Genomic DNA, 26,801 nt, shown 5'->3' with positions numbered 1-26,801 from the left:
AGACCTTAATATTTCAGCTAACGTCAGCCTCCACCCTCTGTGTATTTTGCATCCCAATAATTGTACCGTAGAGTCACGGAGATGGGGGATGTTAGAGTGAAAGACAGCAGCAGGTTATCTTTGCATAGTTGTCAGTTCTCAAGAAACAAATCTGCGGGTTTCTGCCTTGAATGAAAGCTTCCATATATATCAAATCCTAAAACTAAATGCTGTAAAAATGCTGTTATATGACTTTTATTAGCCACTATCAGTGTCTTTGTTATGATACGAATAGAAGAATCTGTCTGACTTGTCAGAGTCTTATTATGACTAATGACCCATATTCCTAGAAATTTTTATGTGGATATCAGTATAACACTATAAATATCAAGGTTACCAATCACTCTGTCACATTCTCACGCAAAAGAAAGTCAGGAATGTTTCATTAAAGCTACTATTTTGCACAAAAAGACATAGTCAAGGTTTCTTTTTCTGAGAAATCTCAAGCAGCTTGTGTTGCCATTTGCTGGCAGCTCTTTACCAAATGACTGCAGTAACAGTGGGGATTACCGCCTAAATTCCTGGTTCATGGTTGCTACAAATTGCCCTGTTTTGGCATCAGACCTCCCATGTAACATGTAATTATCCTGGCAAAGAATAAAAAGTGATGGCTGTTGTTCCCACAGTGATTTTTATTAGGGTACTTGGCAAATTATCAAGAAATCTTATACAACTGTTCCTAAAATGAAAATGTACAGTGGAGCCTGACTTAATGTTGATGCTAAAGTGCTAACAAATGCAATAACATGTTTATCTTCTACAAATGATACTCCTCCAGAAATGGTAAAAGCCTGTATTCATGCCTGTCTCTACCATTTCTACACAGAGCTTTACTCACAATAGGATAAACCTGGAATGCCAAAATAAAATACATCATTTTTTTGTATTCAACAAGGTTATAGGTGAGGCAATGCCCCCCAATAAAAAACAAAACAAAAAATATACACTTTATGGTTTTCCCGGATCCTTCACACCGCTCTGACCCCATGTGGCTGATGCAGTGGCGGGAAGCTGGATCATCTTCTCCAGGAGGTTCATCATGCGCTCCTGCAGCTGCAGGCACTGGACCTGGAGGAGGTTCTGTTGGTGCACGGCTCGACGCACCTCCCTGCACGTCTCCTCCATGGCCCGGCTCGACTTCTTCTGTTGCTGCAGCATAGCCTGCAAGACTCGCAGTTTCTTCCGCTTCAAGGACAGGTGCTTGCTGGCCTTCCTCTTCCTGGCCGAGATAGGATGTGAGCTGGGGGAGCAGAGAGGGGAACCTTTCAGAGCAGGCAGTGCCTAGTAAAAAGAGATCACACTGGGTTCGCATTTTCACAGGTTAGTTCCACGACCTTCAACATAACATTGGTTTGTGTGCATCGGCTCCTCGCGCCGAAGGCAGAAATCATAGAAGTAAATCATTGCAAGTGTTTTACAATGCTATGGACGGCATTTAAAGGGAGTGAAACATGGCTTATTACTGGTAGCTACAATCTACAGATTTTTCTGACAATTAAGACAGACAATTGAGAGGCACAGTTTTAATAAGAAGACAGCCCTGAGGACACATCAGCTGGATGCATGTTTCTGATTTTGCCTAACCAGTACAGGCAGATTGTGGGCTGCAGCTTTCTGGAGAAGCAGCATGAGTAGGGATGGGTATTGATAAGATTTTCACGATTCCGATCCAATTTTGATTCTGTTTAACGATTCGATTCTTTATCGATTCTTTTTAAAAAAGGAGAACACTAAGGTCGATTAGCTTAGAACTTTGTTTTATATCTTCTCTTTGAACAAGATAGAAATTTAGGAGTAACATGGCCTTACAAACCCAACAGTGAGATCTTAAGAGATACACAGCCTACGGCTCTTCAATGGGGTGTCACAGGGTCCCCAGGAAAAAAATTGTAAATGTAAAATAATAAAATAAATATTCTTCTGTAGCAATAATTACAATTACACAAGAATATCCAGTAATGTCCCTGCCTACAATTAAACACATCTGCTGTGGCAAATGGGTGCAAACCTTTGACCACAAACTTAGTCACTGCTCGGTGACATTCGTCTATCCTGGCCTGAAAGGAGACGCTACCGGTAGACTGCAGCGAGAACTGGCAGCATCTGAGCCAGACTCTGTCTGTCTGTCTCATCATGGTCACCTAAATGCACAGTAATGGCAGGTTTTGTAAGAAGGCAGATCGCGTTAACATAATATGCACTGTTAGTTGATTATTTACCTGCTGCATTAACGGGAGAGGACGTACAAACGTTACCGCTGCTGCTGGGTTGAGATTCACGAGTCCGGAGCGGAATTAAAAACACGACATTCATTTAAGGTTATCGTGTGTTTTGTGAGCAAATGCTTTTGCATACTCGTAGTGTTTCCTCCCTGAAATGAAATATCTACTTTTCAAGTATTGCAAGTTACCCTGTTGTCATCCGTTCTCGTAAAGTATAACCAAACTTTTGAGCGTTTGAGCCGCCATGTTTCCTGCCAGGTACATGACGTAATTCGTGGCGACGGGAATCGATAAGGGAATCGTTTGCAAAAATGGCAAACAATTCCAAGGAATTGAAACAGAGGGAACCGGTTCTCAGCAAGAACCGGTTTTCGATACCCATCCCTAAGCATGAGTGAGCGTTTGCTGTGGTGTGCCACAGGAAACTAATGCCAACAACAACAATAATGACAAGAAAACACATCCAGATTGAATTTTAGTGCATCAGAGTGATGAGGGTTTTTTTTTAAAGCCAGAACTTTTTGACTCATTTTTCAGCCCATTAAAAGTTGATTTGAGGGCTAAGGCTTGGTTTTAGGGTTAAAGAATTAGGGTGAATTTAAGACTTTAGCACTTAGCTGTTATGGCTAAACGTAGAGTTAAGAGGCTTGGGATTGCATGAATGTCCCCAGAAAGATAGTGTGTGTGTCTGTCAGTGTGGAAACACTTTTAACAAGGAACTACATTTAGCCCCCCCCCCCCAAAAAAAGAGAACCGCTCATCTAAACAACCTCAAAATTGAGCACTGCCCTTGCCAGAGTCCCCAGCGACAGACTCACCAAGTCTGGAGTGGATCAGAGGAACAGACAGACCTACACAGATTATTAGTAAATAAGTAAAGTAAGTATACTTTACAGAAACTAACAAAACTGTTAAAACGCAGAGAGAAAAAAGCAATCGTGTATATAATTTTAGCATTCAAGGTTTAAATAAAGCATAGCAACAAGTAACCCAGCTGAGGAAAGGTAGTCACTTTCAGTTATAGCTGGCAAGCTGAAAACTGCATAAAACTGTATATCTGGTGGGTTGCTTCTCTGAAACAATAGCATACAAAGGTCAGTTCATCTATTATTATCTTTATGAGTGTTTCAAAAGTGCACATATTCACTATGACACACACATGCACTGTGTGTCTCCTCTATTTCCTGTTACCTGGAGCCCTGTGTGTGCTCACTATCAGAGCTCAGCGAGTCCAGCTCTTGTTTGATCTCCATCTCGTCCGAGGAGCCTGTGTACTCTGGCAGGAATCCCATCAGCCCCTCGTCTGACTGTGGCACCAGGTTGTCTGTCGACTGGGAGGAAGTGGAGGGACCCGCTGCAGAGGCCTGAAACTCCAAAGAGTTCACCCTGCCGTTCTCCAGCGGCTTGGAGAGGATCTTCTCTATGGCCTTGTAGTACGGCCAATCCGGCGCCTCGCTGCCTTCGCCAACTGTAGCTTTCAGTCGCCTGTTAAAGCAGAGAAAATGTAAAACAAAAACAAAAAAAATGGGTGGTGGTGGGGGGGGGTTGGTCATGCAGCAGCTGGAGCCACGACTTTGGACCGGGGTTTTGCACTTGCCTGTACTGAAAAGACATATTGGTGATTTTCATCTTGATCTCTTCCTTGAAGCGCTGCTCTCCTGTCAGCTGAAAGAACCTCTGGGACATCTTCTCGTAAACCTTAGCGTTCCTCTTGCTCATTTTCAGCTCGTTGTGGTGTTCCTCCCACACGTACAGGAGGGCTTTCATTTCGCCATCGGTCCAGTTCGGGGCCCGTCTGTGTTTCTCACTGTGGCCTGGCATCAGGTAGCTGAAACCATCCTCTGATGCCATTTTTTTTTTTTAAATTTTAAATGACTCTCTTGACCTGTGCTGGTTCTGTTTGCAGAGCTTTAGAGGTTGGTTTTGAAAGCCTTTTACTTCGCTAAAGAGCCGTGTTGAGTCTCCAGTAATGGAGGGATAGAAGCAGGAAGGCACACACACACACCACCACCCTGCCTGTGCCTTTCCCCCTAGTCTAGCTGAAAGAGGACTCAAAATGGGGCCTAAGGCAGGAGAGGAATCCGGTTAAAAGCTTTTAGTGGTGCGTGATGTCACCGTGACATCAAGTTGCCCTGGCAACGGTGAGGGAGGCCCTTTATTTTCCCTCCCCTCTCCTCTAACCACTCCCATCTGCTCTCTCTCCCCTCCATTCTGCTTCACTGGAAGCACAAAAAGCTTTTAGTTGAAAGGCAGCAGTGTGAGCGCACAAGACTGCTGATGGTTTTGAAATATGAGCCTCCGGGGAGGGGAGGAGGGGTGGGAGGGGGGAAAAAAGCACTGAGAAGGAGGAGGAGTGGAGACCATGGGTATGTGTTTCCCTGGCAACAAGGCAGTGGATTTGGTAGTCAGCCAGCACTCTGCTCCATTTAAAAGCTTTTAATAATACACAAGTCATTTTGAGATGAGGAGAGGGAGGATTTGCTTTATCTGGCAGGATGCGGGGAAAAAGAGAGCAGAAACACTCGCAGCCTGCAATTCAGACCTGAGAAAGCAAGCCCAGGCATCGCACCGCAAAGCTGTGAAGCTCTTTTTTTTTTAGGTGGGGATAACAAAAGGGAGACATCAGACGAAACGGCAACGTGTAGTGATCAACTGCAGGCAACCGTTGAAGCAACACAACACGCTGTCTCCTGTAATCAGCTTTCTTTTCATAGTCATGGTCAGCAGACAATGGACCCCTGCAGAAAGGGTTTCTCTGACCATTTGGGGACTCCCTCCCCCCACCCCCATTCCAGTCTCTGCAAAGGGCGGCTCTCCCCTGCCCCTGTGCGCATTAACCAGTTTATGTGCATATTTCTTTCCTTTCCCTCTACCTCCCCTGGTCTCATGTTTCTCTCAGTAGCATTTACGCACTGAAGCCCCACCGTCGTTCACACACAGACAGCGAGTTGGCAGCAATTCAGCCCCTGCTTTGTCTCCCACATTTTTTTTAAATTTCTTTTACTTTTGCCACCTTAAAACTGGCAATGCAGCAATAACCATCATGTATTCTCACTTTAGGTGCATTAGTGCCATTAGCTGCATTGCGTCCAGCTTAACTCAGTTGCAGGCTGATTAGATCTTTAACCCATCTGCTCCCCACTAACCTGACAGGCGGGCGCTGCATGTTCATACCGCTAATTGGCAGCTTTGCCCGATCCATCACATCTGTCACTTAAAATAAATCTCTGCCGTTGCAGAAATGGAAACGCAAACGAAAGTTGACGTGAAAGGTTCTCGGTGTGCTTGAAGAAATGTGACTGACACTTAAAAAGATTTTTTTGAAAGGGTTGCGATCGTTACCACGTCGCGTTTTTGCTCCGGATTAAACAGTTGATCGTTTTTTGACTGAGTCTCAAAATATTAAAAATAATCTGTCACTTCGGCTTATTTCAGCATCACGCCCCGCCCCCTCCTCTCTGTCTTTTCTCTGCGGTCCTTTAGGATTGCATTTTAGTTACCGTTGTGCATTTTTTCATTCAATAAGGTGGAGGTAATCCAGACTAGTAATCCAGGAGCCAGACTAATCTGCGGATAAACTGTTTGATGCACTGCTCACGTCTGCAGGCAGAAGTCACCGTTGTGAGTGATCAGTAAAATAGAGCCACTTGGTAGAAATAAATAAATAAATTGTATATATGTAAACAACGCATACTCGGAGATCTCGTTAAGGAATCTTTCATTTCTAATTTCACCTCACTCACAGTGTAGTTTGTATTCACACAAAGCATTTCAGAAATGATCAACTGTTGGATTAAAATGTCCTATCAGCCGATTTAACAAAGGTTTTCAGGAGAAACTGAACAACTTAAAATCTAATACATGCAGTCTCCTTAATAAGCATGCTGCTTATTTTTCATGCACTCTGTAAATGGTAAATGGCCTGTTCTAATGAGCCTTGATTTCTGCTGCATTCAGATGGTCTTGCCTTAATAGTTCAGGCTGCCAGTGGTTTAATGGTGCAGGGATTTAAACACCACAGCATACCTGAGTGTTGTTGCTTACCCTGTCCATTCCTTTATGACTGCAGTGTAACTATCTTCTGATATCTGCTTCCAGCAGGAACACAAAGCTCACATCACCCTTAACTGATTTCTTGAACATAACAATGAGTTCTCTATACTCAAATGTACTCACGGTCACCAGCTCTCAATCCAACAGAGGAACTCAGGGATGTGGTGGAACAGGTAATTTACTGAAGTGCTCAGATTACTTTTTGTCTTAAGTGATATCATGTGGCCTGCTATTGGTAGCATTGAAAAAAAGCATCATGTAAATTGTACCGGAGTGGAAAGTACCTGTTAGCTGCAAAGAGCAGACATACCTGCTAGCTAAACACAGCTCTACAACCTTCATGACGCATCAAGGAGGAGAATGGTGCTAATGCTAGGATAACTTTTAGTTCACTTACAATTGTTTGGCACCAAATCTTGTGGGAAAGTTGATAAATGCTTCCAATATCAACTAGCTGTAAAATTAGCTAAAGTCAACGCATCCCGAAGCAGACTTACAGTAAGCTAAATTCCCCTGAGCAATATAACAAATGTTTGAAATATGGTGTTAATTTTTCTTATCACAAAAATAACTATAATAACAAGTTACTTTATTTAATAAGTAAAGCTGTAATATCTAGCTAACTTTTTAATAGCGTCAGTGCTACAACTCACTGCTAATGTTAGCAGACTCAACACAGACATTACTACTGTGCTTGGTCACACACCGGGACTGCTTCTTATCAAAAGCCACTAAAATTTAACCCCGATATCATTTGCTTTTTTGTTTTGTTTTGTTTTGAATATACCTGTTTTTAATAAGTTTTTATCTTAGCAAAACAAAAGTTTAAAGAGCTACCTTCCAAGAAAGTCAAATAGTCAGACTTGATCATCACTTCTTAAAAATAAAAAAAATAAAAAAGTTGAGGCTTCAGGCTTTCTCTTTGAACCTTAGAAAAATGTTTAATGCAAATTTATGCACATAAAACATATACATAGAATACAGTGCATACATAAAATATCATAAAGTAAAAATGCTTTTGATGTTGGCCTACATTAGTATGTTGACACATACTGCTGCATTTCTCTTTAACATAACAACCTGGTCCACAGTGGACCACTTTGGCCCAAGCTGGACCCACATCAAGATAGTCTTTTAGACCGCGCATGGCAAAAAACAAAACATGACAAATACAACCGCTGACCACATTCTGTAGTGTGATTAGAGCATTTGAGGCTGGTGTGTATCCTACACAATAAAAGGAAAAAAATACAGTAGATACAAGCTGTTTCCTTTTGACACTAAGTAAAAAACACTGTGCAAATCTGAGCTCAGGCAGGAGGTCCAATCCTAGCTTTTGGGGAATTTACGCCTCCTAGGGGGGTAATGGATTAATCCACGATAGGGTTTCTTCTATCAGTCATTAACATTAATGCAGATACAAGAAGACATAGAAAGCTGTTAAATACACCCATACTCTCAGGGCCAAAGGATTCAGGAATGTCAGCTTATTTCTTAAATAGAAAAATACTAAAAAAAATGATTGTTTTTAAAGAAAGGGGCTGGTAAATGGCATATAAAGTATCAGGCAAACTCTGGTACACCAACAGCTTATCTAAACTTCCCTCCCATGTCTTTGTCTGTCAAGCCAAACCCAAAAACAATACAATGGAACACAGCATATTAAACAAAATGTGAAATTATAGTATAAAAAACATGGATTAATGGAACCGATATCATATAATATATGAAGTATTCATAACATACAAGAACACAAGTTAAAAATCAAACCTAAAAAGGAATGTAGTTCTGGAAAAGTACCACTAGAGGTCAGCAAATATCCATGCTCAGATATCCAGTCAAACATTTGGAGGATTTATATGCTTCTGCTTGTGGACTAACACTTTAAAAACGAACCCACATTAATTTCTTAAATTTCACTTCCATTCGGTTCAGCAGCAGCAGGAGTGGTAAACACTTCATCACTTAAGAAAAACAAAATCAGTTAGTTACATTCTTGATATGAAGTCTGACAGTATAAATGACAGTTTTTGTTCCCCCCCCACAAAGTAACAATGACTCGTATGTGCACAGTGGTCTCAAATGTCTCACTGAGTAACATCGGCAACCTTGACACCATTACTGCATCAGGAAAGAAAATGATTCCCCACGTACGTATCAAAACTGACTCATGCAGTCGTAAGAGAAAAAAAAAATTGAGTCGCAGCAAATTCTGCTGAAGCTATTTCAGTTGGGGCTTTTGTTTTATAGTCCTTCTCCATCATCTGGTGTAAAAGTTTCCTCTGTTCGTTTCGTCACACTTTGAAAAGAACTGGTCCGTCTAGCTGCGGATCCCCGTCCCAGGATTGTGTTTAAAGACTCACGCCTGGTATCTTCTAGTGTCTTCAGTGCTGTGAATGTCTCTGCTCAGTCTCTGGGTAGACACTCCTCCTCGGTGATGCCCTGAGCTTTGAGCTCTTCGAGGACATTGTCCAGGTGGCCGGGGTCGGGGTACCCGTGGCCCGTGAGGTTGGAGCCGAACTCGGTCTTGTGATGCACCTCGTTCCAGATGACCGTGTCGCTCTCACCTGTAGTGCTCGACGTACCCACAGAAAAAATGAGCCTACGATCCCACGCTACCAGAAGCAGCCTCAGAACCTGCAAAGGGTTAATAAAGAACACGTGTTAATATATGACCATCTTGCCCATCTGAAATTCAAAAGAAGAGACATTTCTATGTATACCTTGCGTCCCTTCTCGCTGTCAGGAAGGTAGCAGTGTCTGGGGAACCCACGTGCAGTGAAGGGTTTGCCTGGATTTGGGTGCTCTGGGCCCTGAAGACCAGAAGAAGAACAGTTTGTCACTTCATTCAAAAAGAGACGCTGCTAGCACCACATAAACACCGATATACTGAATGTACCTGGATGCCAGGAGGGATGTTGTATATGATCCGGATGGTTTTGCAGTCTGGGTGGCCAGGCAGGGAGTGCGGGATGACATGGTACTCCATCTTGCCGGGTGGCTGGTTGCCAGTCTTTACTCCGTAAATGGTCTTGCAGGTGGGACACTGCAGGCTGCCGTCCTTGTTGCCGTTATTGTACATAGCAACGAGGCACTGCAGGTGGTACTGGTGACCGCATTGTGCCAGACGACCCACCGACTCGGCCCTGGAGATGCCACCCACACCAGGACCTTTGTAGCCCGATGGTCCGGGCAAGGCCTCCATACAGATGGTGCAATCCTGACATAGAAAGATAAAGGACAGTTTGAGTTCTGTCCACTGCAGAAAAGAGATTTTCAAATTATCAGCACGTGCCACATCATGCTGTTTGAGATAATACCGGTATTTTATGTTATCAGATATCTGTAATCCAGCGACTCCAGACATTGGAGTGCTTACATTTGACTTGCGCTGTGTCACTACTACTGCACTACAATAAATGCTGCTCCCTGCAAGCTGCAATTAAAGGTAAAATGTTATTCAGGTATCTTTCCCTATGTCATCAGAAATATCGTTGTCACAAATTTCCCTAAAATATCACGACACATTGTTGAGGCTACACTGTGCAGCTCTTTTTTAATGTTTGATCACCTCCCAACAACTTTCAGCACGTGTCATGGCTTTGAGCAGCATTAGTACACCTTCTACACTTCTACCACGTAAAAATATGGACACCAAAACAATTCTACTATGTAATTTGCTCCTGAAACTGAGAATAGTGCAGATGTGGTTATTTTCCCTCCCACCTTTTTCAGTTATATAATCAGGAGTATAAGTCCTGAGCCTCAAAGAGAGAAATTTGGCCCAATATTTTACGTTTTTGCTGTATTTTGCTCTGAAAGTATTTTAAAAGTTATTAAGAATGAATCCCATCAAAGTCCAACATCATTTTACTGGTCATTATTGTCCCAAACACGGGCTCTGTTTTATACGTTAGATTTCTAAGAGATGTTGCTGGAAGCTATGACGTCTCCATCATAAATAGACTTGCTAGATAAATGCCCTCCATAGGGAGAGAACTCACCTCCTCTGGGGGGTTTCGCACTTTCTGGAGGTAGCGCTTCACCACTTCCTCTGGAGTCTTGCCTACAGACAGAAACACAAAATTCAGTGAGAATTTCATTATAGTCACAAAGCACATTTGCTCTTCTTCAAATCACAACTAGCTCACCTTTCCGGGCCTGTTTCTTTGTGGTCTTGCGACAGCAGTGGCCCAACCCCGGGACAGGTTTGAGGTCGCTCTTGCTGACAGGTGGAGGATGAAGCACCAGCTTGGGAGGGCGGGTCAGGCAGACAGGAAGCCCTGCTGCGCTCATCAAGATGCCTGTTATACCTGAATATAGCCAGAAGAGGGGGCATGAGACATACTACTCATACATTCCTATTGCATACACAAAGCTGGATGAGCTCTTGTGTTATGAGAATGATCCAGTCTAAATCATTTGGATTGATTCAGGTAGTTAGCATAGGTTACCTGCCAGTGCAGGATGTACAGGACTGGATCCATTCAGGTTCTTCACTGGAACTGTTGGCACTCTGCAACAAGGAAAACAAAGCTGTATGAATCTACTGATGGCTGACACAGGCCAGGTCACCTCCACGCAGACTGAAGAAATCTGACGAGTCACCTGTGAACAGGTGCAGTTAGATACAGCAGATGCTCGCCTCCACCTTACTTAGAGTCAGCAGGTTAAGGAGCTTTTGCCGAGTCAAGTGGAGAAACAAACACGGATTGACATGCTGCCCTATAATTGCCACATATGTTTGGGATTAAATGGCAGCACCAGAGCCTTGGCTGCTTTATTTTCTCAGTAACAATACTTGTAATATCCCAGGGTCGGTGATCACAAAATTATAAACACTTTAAGCTAAAATCCATCAACTCCAACAAAAGCAGCTTTGATTTTTATACAAGGAGGTGACATGATTGTTCATTTTAACCTCCAGTTTTTGTTCAAGATATTTAAAAATGCTGTTTAGTATGTCAAATTTGTTATGAACATATTGAAATGCTACAGTAACTTTAAGCACAGCTGTAATGTGTATAGCACACAGGGAGAGTCACGGCTGTGTCTGACCCATCAGACGAGCGTACTTACGGTCTGCCACTTTTGATAACAGTCATCGCTCTTGCTCGAAAGTGCCAAAAACCACAGATACGAGTCAAAAATATTCCAGCAGCGATATGCAGATGATACGTTTTTTAAGCTTCCTCTCCACTGGTTTCTCACTCTTCTGTTCTTTAGTGTGTCAGTGTGTCTGCCCCCGTCTCCCTCTTCCTCTGCCTGTGTGCCGGTGTTAGATCGCTCTCCTCTTTTATAGGCCTAATCCACCTGTTTCCATCTGGTGGCTAAACTCTGGTTGTAGGCCAGAGATTCGTTACAGCAGGGATTACCTGTCAGATGCTACATCACACTGCCAGGCTGTCATAAGGCAGCACCAGGTTGGTGACTGTACAAGTTACAATATGGCGATACAAAAGAATCCCTCTGACTTTAAAAAGCTGATTTAGTACTCTGATGTCGTTAGTGAATCAACATGTACTAAATCTGAAAATCACAAACATAACTGAGACCAGCCCGTCCGGCACCAACTACCACACCATGATCAAAGTCACTTAAATTATCTTTCCTCCTGATTCTGACGCTCAGTTTGAAGTTCAGCAGGTCGCTTCGACCACAGCAAAATAGACATGCATGTTAGGGTGACTGGTTTACATGTGGGGTAAACACAGCAGATATAGAGTGTAAAATAAAGGACTCTATGTATGACTGAAAATGTGGTTTCTAGTCTAAAGTGTTTCGAGTAAGACTACAAAAGCAAACATAAGGCCCTGGTTCTAGAATTGGCCTAGTAAAGACCCCAATCCGGCCGGCTGGATATATGAAGGAGGGCATGCATTTTGGATTTTTAACTGTACTTTTAAGTTTTAAAGCTTTTCCTGCTGATAAAAAACCTCCCCCACAGCCATTCATACTACACCAAAGTAGTTAAGTGAGTGTAAACAATCAAGTGACAGACAAGTTCCTGTTTCTCATCATCTATTTCATCTATTAGAGATTTCAAAGATTTTTTTTTTCAATCAACAAAAACGTTGTTTTATAAATACAGGACAGTCTGGGCAGAACGTTTTCTGTAATTATACTCCTTTATCACGTAGAAAAACTGAGAGTACTTTTATTTCTCTTTGTATAAGTTGATTGTGTTTTTGGTAGTCATCAAATTCAAAATGCATTTCTAGAGCTGAAGATAAATGACTGATACTTTCTTCACTTATTATAGATTCATATAATGTCTTATTTGTGATCGTGACTTAGCTTTGGACAGAGCTTTAAATAGATGCGATGACAAATCTGGGAGTCATTTTAACATATGCAGAATTGAACCTGCTTATCTTGAAGTCACTAAAGAAAAATTGAGCTTTTGAGGAACAGTGACTCCTGTGTGACTAGAAGAGCTCAGACTATTCTACAGTTAATAGAATACATAATAAAATGTAAAAAAGACAAGAAAAAACCCTGTAATTTCCCTCTCTAAGTAAATGATGTGACGATGGCATGGAAAACCTCACAGTAAGGAATTACTAGACTGTTCAGGTTCCTGTACTGGTCAACCTGATTACACGGTGCTGTGGCTCTATATTTGTTTGTTTACCAACAAAGTGTCCTAGCTGTGGTATTAACTCCGTCTGAGCATGCTCCTTACGTGACTAAGAAAACGTTCAGCCGACCGACTCGATCGCTAACGGGTAAATGTTGACTGGCATTTTATTTGTGTGTCCGGCGGGAATAAGTGAGCAGTATGAGGTGGAAGAAAAGTGGAGAAAGATTAAGAAAACAAGCCGGGGCGTGTCGGCCAGTCACGTTTCTCTGATCTCGGTTAAGCTATCGGCATTAGAGCGGAGTCCATCTGGAGCGCTGGATGATGGAAACGCACAAGCCACCGCATATGGCAACACAAGCTCACACCCTGAATCAAATCTAATAAACAAATTGGTTGATTAAAACTTGAAGCAGAAGTAAATCCAGTCATCGGGCTCGAATGATGACGGGTTACTTTTTATGGAGACAAGCATAGGCAGTGCAGAAAAAGCAGGTGCGCCGACCAATGGAAACTCTCGTCACTGTGATGCATCTGTGACGCTGAAGACCCCCGACACGCTAACGCCTCACTTACAAACCATCTGCTCAATTTCACTGCAGGCAAACTCTCAACAACAGCTCATCAATCCATCTACTAAAGGAAATTCTTTTACATAACAAACTTACATAGTACTATTTTTTAACTAAACCGCATAAATGCTACAATATTTTTGTTTTTTCAGCAGACTGTTTAAATCCAGTATGAGAGTTCTTTAACATCTTCTGGTACCACACTTCCTCAATTTGTCATCATGTTTTCTTGCTACAGTTTGTATGTACATGTGTCTTGTGCTTCCTTTGCTACTGCAGCATGTGCTCATCTTTTGTGGTCTTAAAGAAATTCTACTTGATCCTCTCCAGAAAGTAAAAGCGAGCTGCTTGGTTAAATTCACTGCAGCTTGAATTCTTCTGTAGATTTGAATAATTAAAGCTCAACACATAAATATTTTGGACCCATTGACAGCAAAAGAGGATATGTGCAAGGCAAAAAGTCATCAGTGTAGTGATAACCCACATACCTTTTCACGCTGGCTCCAAAAGGGAGAACAGCCCAGAGACTTCCATGTTAATGTTTTACCAGCTTTAGAACAGGAATGTTTACTAGTTGGTACAAAGAAATTGTTTGGGCAACTCGATTTAATCTTCCTCTTAATAACACACTCTCAGAAGGCCCCAGTCATATCTGTCACTAGGGAAAATGTATTGGCCAACCAGCTGGTGGGGGATTGCTGCAGGTTGCTCATTGTCACTCAGTGAAATTGGTTGAAGAGTGCAATGCAAACCAGAAATGGAAAAATGTGCCTTTGGAAAGGTGCTGGTTTCAGCTGCAGTCAACATCTTTCAGTCAATGAATTTGGTGTCTTAGATGCAAACTATAAGTGACCGTGGCAATCTGCTTGCAACCAATGCAACTGCAAGGATGGTTTTGGTGCAACACACTCATTACAACTGTTTCATGCAGCAAGCATTCAGTAACCAGTCACATTTTTCAATACATATTTTTCCCTAGCAGCCAAAAGTTGCCAAGGCGCTCACTGACTGGTCGCTAGGTCTGTGTCACTAACCACTAAACTGTATAAGTGCAACAGATGGATGGTGACACTGGTGGCTTTTTGCTAATCGTCATTTCAGCTAAACTGAGTCACTGAACTGGTATCTCAAGTGCATTTGTAGAGAAATTTTAATGCAGTTATCTGAAAATAGTAGCTAATCATACTAACAGAAATTCCAGTAACTCTGTAGTCAAGTCTTAATAAGTGAACTTCTATCTTATTACTAACTCATTACTATTTAGCAGGCTATCTGTTTCTGTGCATTACACCTTTACAGTTTTTGGATGCAGCTTGCTAACATCAGTGGATAATTTAGCTCACCATCCATTGCCACAAAAAGAAAAATAAGAATAAAGGAAAACATTATTGCTGGGGCCAACACGCTACAATTAAGACTTCAAAACTGGAAGTCTGACTATATACAAGTCTGGAAAATATCCTCTTACATGATTTTATTATCATTATCATTTTGTACATGGGCATGATTTAGAGTGTGGTTACTCTGTGACTGATAATTTACTACTATAAGCCCATGTTTCATATACAGCCTGGTTGACAGTTTACTCTATATAATGAATGCAACCTTAAAATTAACTGAGGACCGTAGCGCCGAGTAGTGTCAAACAGTAACAGTTTAAGGTTTTGAATGATAAGAAAAATTACAATTTGAAGTAATTTCTGTTAAGGCTTTACCCTAATCCCCCAGCAGAATTCATTTTGCTAAAAATAATTACATGTAATTTCCTTCTGTGAATAACATCATTGCACAGCAGGTGAAAGGTCCCACTGGAAGGTGAAGCAGCAATTCAATGATGTTAAATGCCTCACAGGGGCAATAACTCCTGATTGTTGTACTTTCTTAATTACTTACTTTTTAAAAAGGGTGAACTTAATTATCCACACATTTCAATGGATTTAAATAATGACTGGTTTCAGCGGGTTTAAAACAGTTTGGATGTGACCGCGCTTGTGTTGCATGGATATGGGGATAAAGCAGTGAGCAGGCTGGCAGGATCAGAGCGATTCTGAATCGGTGACGTCGGTGGTTTTACCGCAGCAGCAGGTGTGACCATCTGCTGGACTCTCACCTGATATGTTTAAAGAATTGCTCTGTCATGCAGCTCACCTGACACAAAATGAGGAGATTAACGAGGCAGAAATATTAATCCTGCTGTGATTGGTGTTAATCTGAGGCTTAGCTGGTGTAAAAACTGGTGTTTCACTGAGGTTGTTTCAGTTAATGCCAGGATTCAGACAGTTGGGTCACCGTGCTGGGGCACGAATGGATTAGGTGACATGGAAATTATTTTTCAGTGTATGGTTATGTGTCTAATGTTTGGAACTAGAAACTAGGTCTATGCAGAGCAGTATGCACGCATGCATTTTCTCTGCATGTCTGCAGTTTTATATATAAAACAGCTACCTCAGTCACAGTGAACGCCACAAACAACTCCAGCTGCAAACTAAACACAACAACTGTGTTTTTAAATAAAAAAAAAATTCTAGTTACACAGCAAGAACAGTGCACCTCCACCTGACCATGACCAGACATCCAACTAACCAGCGCCTTCTGGCTCCGACACGTGGATACTGCGACTTCCTTCATTAATCCTCATGCACTCAGTTCGTCAACACCGGAAGATCACGCGGTCATAAAGCGACACTCTGATAAAGAGTTTCAAAATTCTCTGTTACATCAAACCCTTCTCCCTAATAAAAGGATATCTTTTTGTAGGTTATAGCAGGTAAGAACATCTCGTATTCCAACTCAAATCACAGCAATCACATGGCAGGAACTGGATGAATGTGATGGATGACTGCAAAATGAAGTATATAATGTTACACTTTATAGTTTTGTTGTATATGAATTACAGCATGTTACTGTTAATTATATGTATACTCTTTGCTGACTGGTGCTGCAGAATATGCAGTAAAAGCAACATGAACGCCTATTTTTAAATCCTAGTTTTTATGCCATTAATCCTCCTGATATATTGCATTCATTAGCAAATATTTAGATAAATTCCCACTGCATGGCATTTTTAGTTTAAGTTACAGCTAACACCATGCAAAAAGTTCCAGATGACATGTATAGAAATTGCTGTAGATTCATGGATTTTAGTATATTACAGGAAAACATTTGGTTGTATGTATATATCTATTTATTTTGTTTAATTTTAAACAGGAGTGCAATCAGCAGTTGGGAGCTCCTTGTCTTCAGTCAAAATACAAGGGCCTTTATTTTAATGATAACTGTGGCTGCTAGCTACCATAATTACTTTGGTCACCATGATGTTGTCTGATGCACAGTTACAGGCAGTAGAGTGACTTGACAAAACGTTACTTTCATTTTTTACTATAGAAATTTGTTTTTACAATAATTTAAAAATTACAACTTTAGCAGCTACACAGCTGATGTCTGTACACTAAAATGTTCCTTAGTGGAAATTTCTAAATTCTTATCAAGATTTTCAGTGACACGTTTTGGACATCCCTGACTTGTTTTACAAGCATTCAAAATGTTTCTTGATGCATCTTTGAGTATCTTTACATCACATTACACCACATCCACATTTTTTATATTTAATTGTACCAAAGGGGTTTTTTTAACCAAGTTACCCAGACAATTCAGTAAATCTTACCAACCCATCTCTTAGAGTTAAGTACTTGCAAACTAAGTTTTTATCCATCATGAGTACATCCAGGCAGGTTCCTGGTCCTACATTCACTCTGTACATTTAAAACAAGCTCAGCCATATAGCCAGAGTCAACAACTGTCCTCAGCGACAACATTTCAGTAAATTCTGGATTTCTTAAATTTTATGTTACAAAGTTTTAAAAGCTGTTTAAGTTGAGCCTGATGTTTCTTTACACATAACGAGGAAAAAAAGCTGGATCAGGTCATCATTCATTGAAAGACTAGCAACGAATACCAGAGTTCTTCTATTTAAGTGACAGATACGAACTATTCATGACGCTGTTTTGACAACATCCTCACTTTACTTTGATTTAAGATGACACTTGTGCTACTGTGTGTTTGTAGAGCTTTACCACCATTTGCTGTTTGCGTGATTAATCTCTGGAATGTGCAAACACTTGAGAGAGCTTACTTTGTTCTTTGTTGAATGCCCTTCATTGTATTTCCGTGAAAGTAACTGAGCCTGGTGGACTTTGTCACAAAGATTAAAGGCTCAGAAATACTAATGAGCATCGATGTCAGACATGGTTGTTTGGGGCTGTCACGGTGTAATGACAGCCCCAAACAAATAGGAAATTGCTGTCTAAAAATGTTTTCTTTTTACATGTCTTGATGCCTGATTGGGCTTTTTTGTGTAAAGTGAACTGGCATGGGATCTTATGCCCAGAAACATTTCATGTATTTAGTATTACATAGTGTTAGTGCTTGGATCATGATTTGTAGGTACCTTTCATATCATATGAGCATTTTTATACTGCTGGTCTATCTGGAAACAATTCACATGATATACCAGGAGAGCATGCGAGGCAAAATACACCAAGGAACTGCAGGCTGTGAAAAAACGGATGTGAAATTGTTGTGACAAAAATACAAGTGCCTTAGAAAGTTATTTGTTAAATTTCCATGTACTGAAAACATGGTTTACAGGAACTTTACAACCTTTGTTTTGCTGACAGAGCATATGACAGAGAAGCTCAGAAAAACACATAAGCCTGTCATTCAGAAGTGTGGAAGGCGTGTTTAATTTCACAGCTGACGTGTTGAAGTGTGGAGTGAGTGAGAGGGTTCTCATCATTGATAGGTTTTGCAGGATACGAGCAGGTTCTGCGTACAGAGACAGGTGCTGAAACATTACAGCGTATTTCTACTCACCCAGAGGCGATAAGGGCACGCGACTGAGCCATGGCGATACGCTGCAGCGCCGGACGGCTCAGCCCTGCGAGGCTAGACCGAGGTGGCAGGGGCGCCGCGCAGGCAGCAGCCGCGGCAGCGCCGGATGAAGACACCGGACCCAGGACACGGGCAGAAGGTGATGGGGTGCAGGTGGATGTAGCTGTGGAGATGAGAGGTGGCCCTGAGGCAGGTGCTGCGGGGGCAGAACAGGAAATGGAGAGAGAGGAGACAGAGGTGGAAGGGTGAGGGGTGGAGGTGGTGGAAGATGATAGCGTAGTGGAGGGCGGGGGGGGCGGTGGCAGCGGTGGTGGGAGAGGAGGAGGTGGGGGCCTTGTGGAGGAGATGGAGAGACCAGCTGTGGCTGACCCAAGAAGGGAAAGAGAATGGGTGAAGCCTCCTCCGTAGCCAAGGCTCGTAGTGCCAACGCTGCTAGCACCAACCATGCTCATACCTCCTGCACCTCCCATACCACCTATGTTGAATCCACCTGTCGCCCCAACCATGGATGTCCTGTGGGGGGAAAGCGACCTCGACAGGGTTGGAGGCCGAGGGAGGGTTAGTGAATAAGAGCCTCCTGGGATGGGGAGGCTGCTTAGTTTGGGACTTGGTGGTTTAGTCTGTGGTGGTCTTCGACCGAGAGTGTGAGCGGTCGACATAGTGCCTGCTTTGACACTTAGCACCAGCATACACTGCTGACAGGCGCATGGCTGTCCCAAGGAAGTGATGGCTGAAGCCGGGAGCGCCCCGCTGGGGTACGCACTCCCGTTTCCAGTCCCACTGCTGCTCATCCGGATCCCCATGCCCACTCCAGATACATCAACACTTAGAAGTCCTCCGTGTCCAGGCATGGACGTTGGCCCCCAGGCATGGTGAGACTTGGGTAGTGGCCCAGATACCAGCGGGTAAGCCAGATCAGAACGGCGCTGGATGCGTCTGCAGCGCTGCGTTTGCCCATTGATTTGGGTCATACTTTCGAAGTCAATGAGGTAGCAGAAACCCAGCGGCGCCAGGTCCAGCCAGGGCTGCTGACGGTCGCGCGCTGCCTGGATTGCAATGCCCACCTCAGTGTCGTATGCCGTCCAGCTGCCAGCGTCGTTCTCCCACTCCCACAACCAGCCCTGGCCTGGCGCTGATGTGGGGTCGTAGAAGCTGCGTCGCACCGGTCTTAGGGTACCTGAAGAACACGCCACAATGGACTGAATTACTGAACAGTAAACTATATTAGTATACATTAAAAAGAAGACTTGTACTGTGAATATGAAGTTCTGTAGCGACTTTTCACTGAGTCTGCTCAACATGACGCCAGGCGATGAGAAGTAGACGCGAGACGAGGAATGCGACTGCACTACAATTTGCTGCGGAGAAGTAGATTACAACCATAACAAATTCTACATGTCTGTGTTTGCTTGCTAAGAATTTGGGCAAACAGGTTGCCCCTGGTAACAGCACATGGTGTTCTGAATTCCGATTGGCTGGCAGCCTTGATCCGACCCAAAGCTGACTGTGTTTGCTTTCCCTGGGTGTCTAGAGAAACTCCACAGAGTCTCTATACTGTAAAAGCTCCCCACATCAAATCCCGGCTTCCGATAGCACTGCATACGTTGCGTTAAGAAGGATGCTTCACACTTGAGCCTCTTCACTGGCAATAATAACAGGGAAAAACAGAAAACCGTACAAATTCTGTGAAATAACACTTTTCGCAACTGTGACTCTGGAGCTTTAACATTGCACACTACTAATGAACACACAAAACATAAAGCACTGTTGAGCACATGAGGCCTGCCACGCACAGACGCATAATAATATGGGCTCGTTCACGAATTCTGCTCCTGTCAACCCCATTTTTTCAGTGTCCTCGCACTCCTGAAATTCCTCTCCTCCTCTCTTGCTGCTACTGCTTTTCTTCCTCAGACTGGGGCACCCTGCCTGTCTCCCTCATTTCAGCCTGGTTTCGGGTTTAGAAAATAAACCAGACAAAAGCTTTTATCAGCCAGCGCTGAGAAAAGGCCAATGTTGGGGTGTCTGCCAAAAAGAGGGGAAAAAAAAAAGGGGGGGGGGGGGGGGGGTCTGACAATCCCCTTCTTTGTCTTATACCACCCTGCCTGGCCTGCTCGGTGAAGTTGTGGCAGATCACCGCTTGTGTCTCCTGGAAGACAATACCGAGGGCCGTGTTTTGCAATGAAAACCTTCCCATGCATGGGCAAGCACACACTTCCTGCCAGGAATGACTCACTTCAGAGCTGACACCTTTCAAAATCCAACCTCTTCAATGCTGGAGTGCACAAATCTAGGGGCCGTGTGGAGGGGGGGGTCACTGAACTGGTGAAGATGGCAATTCAATGATTTGAGATTATAAGATGAAAATGATTCAATTTATGTCACTGAGTGAGATCTTTAGACCACTAAACCCATCAGCTTCTGCATGATGATTATCAATAACAACCCGCCAGCATAAAAAAAAGAAAAAAAGGCCTCCACCTCAGGCTCAGCTTCAGCATTACACCCCCCCCCCCCCCCCCCCCCCACCACCACCACCACCGCTCTCTCTCTCTCTCTCAAACACACCCTCCCTCTCGCCCCTCTCCCCCCTCCCGTTTCTCACCTGTGTCCTGTCGGAACTGGTGCATGGAATGCAAATCGATGATGTAGGGCGAGAGGCGAGAGTCCACCTGGCCGAGGACGACACTACCACAGCGCGGGTCGCTCCGGATGACTGCCTCGATGTGATGACAGACAGCCGGGCTGTAGGGCCGCCAGCGTCCGTGCTCGTTCAGCCATTCCCATACCACTACGGCGGATGCTAGTAACATCCTACTCCTGAAAAGACAGAAAAACAAAAACAAAAAATGACAATACCGAGGCACAAATGAAGGAGAAGCCGGGGCGACGGGTGTTTAAAGGTACCCCGCTGATGCCTCTCCGCCGCGCAGCCCTGCGCACAGCGGCGCTGCATCCATCTTGGACAGTTTGCAACCCAGATGTGTTTTCAGTGCTATCTGTGCTTCTAAGTGCATCTTTCGGGATGACAGCACATGCAATCCGTACCTTCCATGTTTGTAGTTTCGGAGGTGCAGCAATTATTAGGTCCTTTTATTGCACGGGGGAGATACAGAGCGTTTCGTGGAAGCAAAGACAGAACAGAAGCCTTCCAGGATGGTTGCATTTTACTCCCTATGCAGATGAGTGACGTCTACCGAAATCAATTCTCAGCCACAGTCAAGTTTGGGTGAGAGGAGAAAATGCAACTTGGATGCTCACGGTGGTGCGGCGGTGGTGAACTAGGTTACTGTCATGAACCGACTTTCATAGTAAACTGTAAGATTTAAAAATATATATATAATCAGACAAAAAACGGAGGATTTAAAAAAAAAAAGATTTTTAATATTTACCCCGTTAAATCGTCTCCTCCTGTAAAAACAAACAAACAACAACACTGCTTTGTAGAGTAGTTTGTTTAGTATTGATCCACCAATATAACTGTAAGAATGAGGTAAAATCCCGTGTCCGTGTTACATAATCGCTCTAATAAATTTTCGGAACACTAAGTTTGGAGTTAGCTTTACTTATTGGCTCATCCAAAATGCCTCCATCGACCAGCTCTCACTTAACTATCAGGTACTGGACGGGTGAAAATAAATCTTTGAGGCTCGCGTGTATGAACACCCCCACGCCTCCAAGGCATCCACCGTCCAATCACATTCGAGCACGGGCTGCTTTGGGCCAATCGCAAACCTACCTCACCTCGCGCACACATTGAGGTGACGGTGTTTGCTATATAGTTATGCCGTATTGCTTTAAAATTTTTTACCTCTTCTTCTGTGACTTCTGTGACAATATTGCACTTTATAACATTTACAACTTATACGGAAATAAAAGTTGAAAAAAAAAATCCTTGGAGATGCCGGGGATTGAACCCGGGACCTCATACATGCGAAGCATGCGCTCTACCACTGAGCTACATCCCCATTGGCTGAATGATCAACAAGGAGAGGATTTATCTGTAACTCATGGCTGTACCGCTATTGTGGCTGATTTTGGTGTAATTACGACTTTAATATTGAAAGTTATATTGTTATTCATATGTATTTGCTCCGGTTAATGCATACAACAGGAAACTTGTGGCGTACCGCTAGCATGTTTTTTCTCTAAAACCCTAAAAACATAAAACACGGAAGAATTTTAGCTTCGTCATGCTATGATCACGTTATGTACACATGCTTCCGCTGATAGCATTACTGCATGTTTTATATATTTTTAAAGTATACAATTCATTCGTATTTTCAGTATGTGGTTTATTAAATTTTCAACCATTTACACACCATATAAAATGTATGTTGACTTAAAGTTTGATCGGTTACATTCACTTGTTTTCAATAAAACAAATAACGCATTATTTTGTTCTCACTATATTTAATTACTACTCTTTTTTTTATTTCTACAAACGGCATAAAGAACAACAAAAAACAGAGCAGAAAACACTAAAAAAAAGTTTCCAGTTTTCAATTTCTTATGTAGATTAAAATAAACATTTAAAGCAAAAAAGTATAGACAAGTATTGGTTTTTTTTACACTTTACAGTTACAATCTAGAGTACCCCTGTATGTTTATATAACTGCTTTATTCATCAAAAAAATTTGACCAGAGGAAAGCAAGGTCAGTGAGGTCATGAAAGTTTAAAGCTCTTTGGGTTTAATGGGTGGGTGCATGTATCTTTTATTTTATTTTATTTTTTTAGACTAATAGAAGGAATTTGCAGTGGGGAGACATTTAGGGGATGAAGCTGATGTTTGTGAAATCCTGATTTGGCAGTTTCCTCAGTCTTATTCATTATTTCTGATTCTCACAACGCCGTCACGTCACCTTTACCCTCACCACCTTCTTCAGACCAGATCGCACTTCCAGAGAACTGCTTTAGATCTATCAGCAATCCCGGCCCTCCACTTGCCTCAGCTTTACTCTGCTCTTCTCCCACTTTCTCCTCCTTTTCTTCACTTTTATCTTCCGTCTCTCCCTCTGGCTCAGACTCATCGTTAAGTTTGGTTTGCTCTCCTGCCTCTGAACTCCCAATACTTGAGTCATCATTTGAAGTATTACTTTCTTTCTCCTTAGCATTACCAGTGTCGTTGTCCTCCTCCTCTTCATCTCCCTCTGTGTCACTCTCCTGACTACCACCACTGTCCACCTGTTCTTCTTCATCTTGGACTTCCTGCATTTCCTCCCCTTCCTCTTCTTCATCACTTCCAGGCCACAGCTGGACCCAAGACGTGCCCCCACAGCTAACGCTGCACTTCTCGCCTGGTCCCTGAGACCTCCTTCCTTGTAGACAATGCGTCGGACTGTATATTCCCCTTCAGCCTCCCTGTTCAGCTTCTTGTACAGTACAAAGAGCACAACAAGGAGGAGTAATAGGGTGACAACAAGGGCCACCACCGTAGTTTTGCTGTCCATTCCTGAAGGAAAGACAGAGAAGAGGTTCAGAATTAGTATGAACACACATGGGGAATCAGTTCATTTTCATAAATCTTTTGGTGATGTAGGATTTCAGAAAATGTGTTTGTTTACATTCTTACCAAGTCAAATTAGAAAAATGACATTTTACATTATTCTAATTTCGTTTAATTGAAGGCTGAAATCTGATAGACTAGCTAAGTACGAAGGGTGAAGTACAAGGAAATCAGTCACAGGTGGACACAAGGGGCAAAGCTGATGTATAAATTCCTATATGATTTTTTTTCTTCATAAAACCCATTAGGCATTTGAAAACTCAAGATGGTCGTTGACATAGCCAAGTAAAATCTCTTTCAAGCAAGCCTTGTCTCTTTGAATGATCTTAATGTGAAATCATATGCATTCAATCAATAACTTGCCAACAGGGTGTGAGGTGTGATATATATTTATCTGGATTTGTATGTGAGCATTAAAATGTGTCTGTGGGTGGAGCTTTCAGTGGAAAGACTGCTCGGTCTAGCAGGAGCAAACCGTGGTCAAGTACTAACTAACCTTGTCCCTTTCATAGTCTAGCTTGATTCGTTAAATGAGAGACCCATTGTAACGGATAGCTGCGCATTAATCACCTCACAGTAAGCAAGTTCTGGGTCTGGGCAGAACTGCTTGTCAGGTTAGCTGGTGGTTTAAAGTTGGATGAACATGTGTCATTGCAATTATTTCATTTTACAAAGGCGCTCCGAAGACATTTTTTAACTCATAAATTTGACTCTCTTATAGTCAAAAAGAGTCAAACCTGTGAACTTTATCCACCAGTTGAAATTCTGCAGTGAAACGGCTGAAAATGATGATCAAATTGCATAAATTAGAAATTTTCAAAATTCTAGAGTGACAAACACGCAATTTTTGGCACTTATATCCACTTTTGAAAGTTTGTTTCAGTTGTTTGCTGCATTACAGTTTGCTTTGGTCCCAAGAACACCAGCTAAGAATCATTCTGACACAACAAACTAAATCTGACAGTTGCGTTGTGGTGCAAATTAAAAAAAGAAATAGCAAGCAAGCAAGATTTACAGCTGCTTTAGGCCTTTTTTCAAACACAAAAGCTGTGTGTTTTTTTTTCTAACACTGCTTAGCAAAGCTAACTGTCTGCATCATCTTCATATTTCTACACATGACAGTAATATGATTTTTTTTTATCAAACTCTTGGCAAGAAAGTCATTAACACTGTTTATCACACACACACACAAAACAAGCACTTCTAAAAATAGGTACATTTTTAGCTTTAAGAGCAGCTTTCACTGTTTATTTTAGCAAGGGTGTGCCTTATCACTTAAAACAATGCAGTGTGTGCACTTGAGGGAACACAAAAGCAGAAAGCTGTTTCTCTCTTTGCACTTTTAAACAATGGAAACTGAGAGTCTGCCACAGACTTTGTGTAGGGCTTCTGAACTCATTGTCAGTCCACTTTTAACTCGTTGCAATGACACAAATCTGACTTTGCTACAATTAAATGTAATTAAAAATGTGCATTACCTCCTTAGGAAGAAGTTACAGTTGAATTAAAGAAAAAAAATTCCTGGATGGTTTGGAGTCTCAGTTACAGGCTGAACTTTACAGTCACAAACTCCTGGTGCTTTCAAAGCAGCTGTGAACTTGTCATCAGGAGATCCATTGGTGAATTTTATACTCAGGATCTAAACATGAAATTAAAAAAGAGGTAAATTGACAAAGTTAAGGCATGCACAACACTGCACAAAAACGGCAGTGGTACTACTGAAATGACCTATCATCTGAACAGCAAGTGCACAATATTGCACGATTTATGATGAAGCATCACTAATTGTAGCTTTCTAAATCGAGAGGAAACATTGATGTATTGCTCAGCGTTAACCTGAAACTTTTTCTCCATATACAAATGTGTTCTTTGCACATTAAAATTTAGAAAGTTTTTTTTTAAATCAATCTTTACCAAAACATAACACAGGCTCACAGGTTATAGTTATATACATACTCACACTGGAGATGTTACAGGAAGTCTGCCCTTGTTAAACTCTAAATTGTGTTCACTAGGATGACAGGAAGCTTTGCAGACCGCTCAGAGCGTTTGCTGGTTTCCTGTCAAAATGATAATTGAACAGCATCAGTCAGCCCGCCATGGGTGGAAACTTTTTCACTCGGAGTTCATCAGACCGAGAGCCGACATCAACTATTGCAAAATTAATCAAGAACTAAAGCAGGTCCACTTACAAAGAGCAATTAAAGCCAAAATGGATCAGAATAACTGATCTAAGTTGCAAATTATTGCCTGAGGTGCTGTAATTGTACCTCAAATGTAGCTTAGCATAGATTAAATAAATGCTTCAAGTACTTCAAAATCCAAAGTATTAAAAATCACAACAGGGGAAAAGCAGACAAAGCAGTTTCAGTGTAAAAGATGTGCGCAGCAAAAATGAGCTTAAGAGAAAAACAGGAAGGACATTTTTTTTAAAAAACCCGAAAAACTTACCAAAGTTGTGAGTGAGAGATACTGTTTGTGTTGCTGGAGAGCGAAGAATGGCAAAGAGGCTGACTTGTGTCATTTAGGGTGTGTTAGAACGAGTGCGTAGAAAAAGAAGAAGAAGAAAAAAAGTGAGAGAGAGAGACAGCAGGGGGGTGATGCATGACATGTGATGCAGAAAGTGCTCGCTGAAGCCCTCCGAGGAGGTGGTGAGAGCAGAGATTAAAGAGAGACTTTGACGGGGTGTGGTGATGAGCACAGATAAGGAAACACACAATTATTTATGGAAAGAGGAAGGTGCAAATTTGAATTTGTTCCTTGCGAGGTTGACAAGTCACTTGGAAACTGCAGGTGTGAAGTCTGTGAAGTACACGTGCAGAACATGCATGTCTCATTACTTGTTGCACAGGTCTGTGAATGAACTTATATATATAGTTTTCATTTTTTTTTCAGTTGGAAGTTTGTTAATTTGGTTTGGTTTTGCTTTATTGGACAT

General features: G+C 42.3%; 2 protein-coding genes across 8 annotated transcripts; both read right to left on the bottom strand.

The window, feature by feature from the left end:
* Window positions 1-665: 665 nt before the first annotated feature.
* On the bottom strand, window positions 666-7,136 carry msantd1 (Myb/SANT-like DNA-binding domain containing 1). Of its 5 annotated transcripts, none has more exons than XM_082528885.1 (4): window positions 6,712-7,136; window positions 3,859-4,102; window positions 3,453-3,746; window positions 666-1,279 (listed from the first exon to the last, which is right to left on the bottom strand). In XM_082528885.1, exons 2-4 carry the CDS (start codon window positions 4,080-4,082, stop codon window positions 988-990), a joined length of 810 nt encoding a protein of 269 aa, XP_082385011.1. In that variant the 5' UTR covers window positions 4,083-4,102; window positions 6,712-7,136; the 3' UTR covers window positions 666-987. The 5 variants fall into 5 exon arrangements, with proteins under 5 accessions (XP_082385011.1, XP_082385012.1, XP_082385008.1 ...); XM_082528886.1 differs by lacking the exon at window positions 6,712-7,136 and adding an exon at window positions 6,625-6,648; XM_082528882.1 differs by lacking the exon at window positions 6,712-7,136 and adding an exon at window positions 6,288-6,612 and having other exon boundaries at window positions 3,859-5,861.
* Window positions 7,137-7,235: 99 nt separating this feature from the next.
* dtx4a (deltex 4, E3 ubiquitin ligase a) lies at window positions 7,236-26,545 on the bottom strand. 3 transcript variants are annotated; one of them, XM_082528856.1, is made up of 13 exons: window positions 26,315-26,545; window positions 25,824-25,923; window positions 25,342-25,502; window positions 21,749-23,809; window positions 21,264-21,672; window positions 20,962-21,176; window positions 18,339-19,533; window positions 10,769-10,830; window positions 10,466-10,627; window positions 10,319-10,380; window positions 9,214-9,534; window positions 9,038-9,127; window positions 7,236-8,951 (listed from the first exon to the last, which is right to left on the bottom strand). In XM_082528856.1, exons 5-13 carry the CDS (start codon window positions 21,371-21,373, stop codon window positions 8,721-8,723), a joined length of 2,448 nt encoding a protein of 815 aa, XP_082384982.1. In that variant the 5' UTR covers window positions 21,374-21,672; window positions 21,749-23,809; window positions 25,342-25,502; window positions 25,824-25,923; window positions 26,315-26,545; the 3' UTR covers window positions 7,236-8,720. The 3 variants fall into 3 exon arrangements, with proteins under 3 accessions (XP_082384982.1, XP_082384983.1, XP_082384984.1); XM_082528857.1 differs by having other exon boundaries at window positions 21,405-23,809; XM_082528858.1 differs by lacking the exon at window positions 21,264-21,672.
* Between the last annotated feature and the right edge of the window lie 256 nt (window positions 26,546-26,801).

Source organism: Aulonocara stuartgranti (assembly GCF_965226115.1).
Source record: "Aulonocara stuartgranti genome assembly, chromosome: 3".
In the NCBI taxonomy this organism is placed as follows: Eukaryota; Metazoa; Chordata; class Actinopteri; order Cichliformes; family Cichlidae; genus Aulonocara; species Aulonocara stuartgranti.
This window is presented reverse-complemented; position numbering and strand designations above follow the sequence as displayed.

Excerpts from the sequence above, each read along its gene's own strand:
- msantd1 (XM_082528882.1), bottom strand. The coding sequence starts at position 4,112 with ATGGCATCAGAGGATGGTTTCAGCTACCTGATGCCAGGCCACAGTGAG. Across the intron at positions 3,747-3,858 it reads AATATGTCTTTTCAGTACAG|GCGACTGAAAGCTACAGTTG; the intron begins GCAAGTGCAAAA and ends CTGCTTTAACAG. Across the intron at positions 1,280-3,452 it reads GAGCACACACAGGGCTCCAG|CTCACATCCTATCTCGGCCA; the intron begins GTAACAGGAAAT and ends CTGCTCCCCCAG.
- dtx4a (XM_082528856.1), bottom strand. The coding sequence starts at position 21,373 with ATGCACTTAGAAGCACAGATAGCACTGAAAACACATCTGGGTTGCAAA. Across the intron at positions 10,831-18,338 it reads CGTGCCCTTATCGCCTCTGG|AGTGCCAACAGTTCCAGTGA; the intron begins GTGAGTAGAAAT and ends TCCTTGTTGCAG. Across the intron at positions 10,381-10,465 it reads AAAGAAACAGGCCCGGAAAG|GCAAGACTCCAGAGGAAGTG; the intron begins GTGAGCTAGTTG and ends TTCTGTCTGTAG.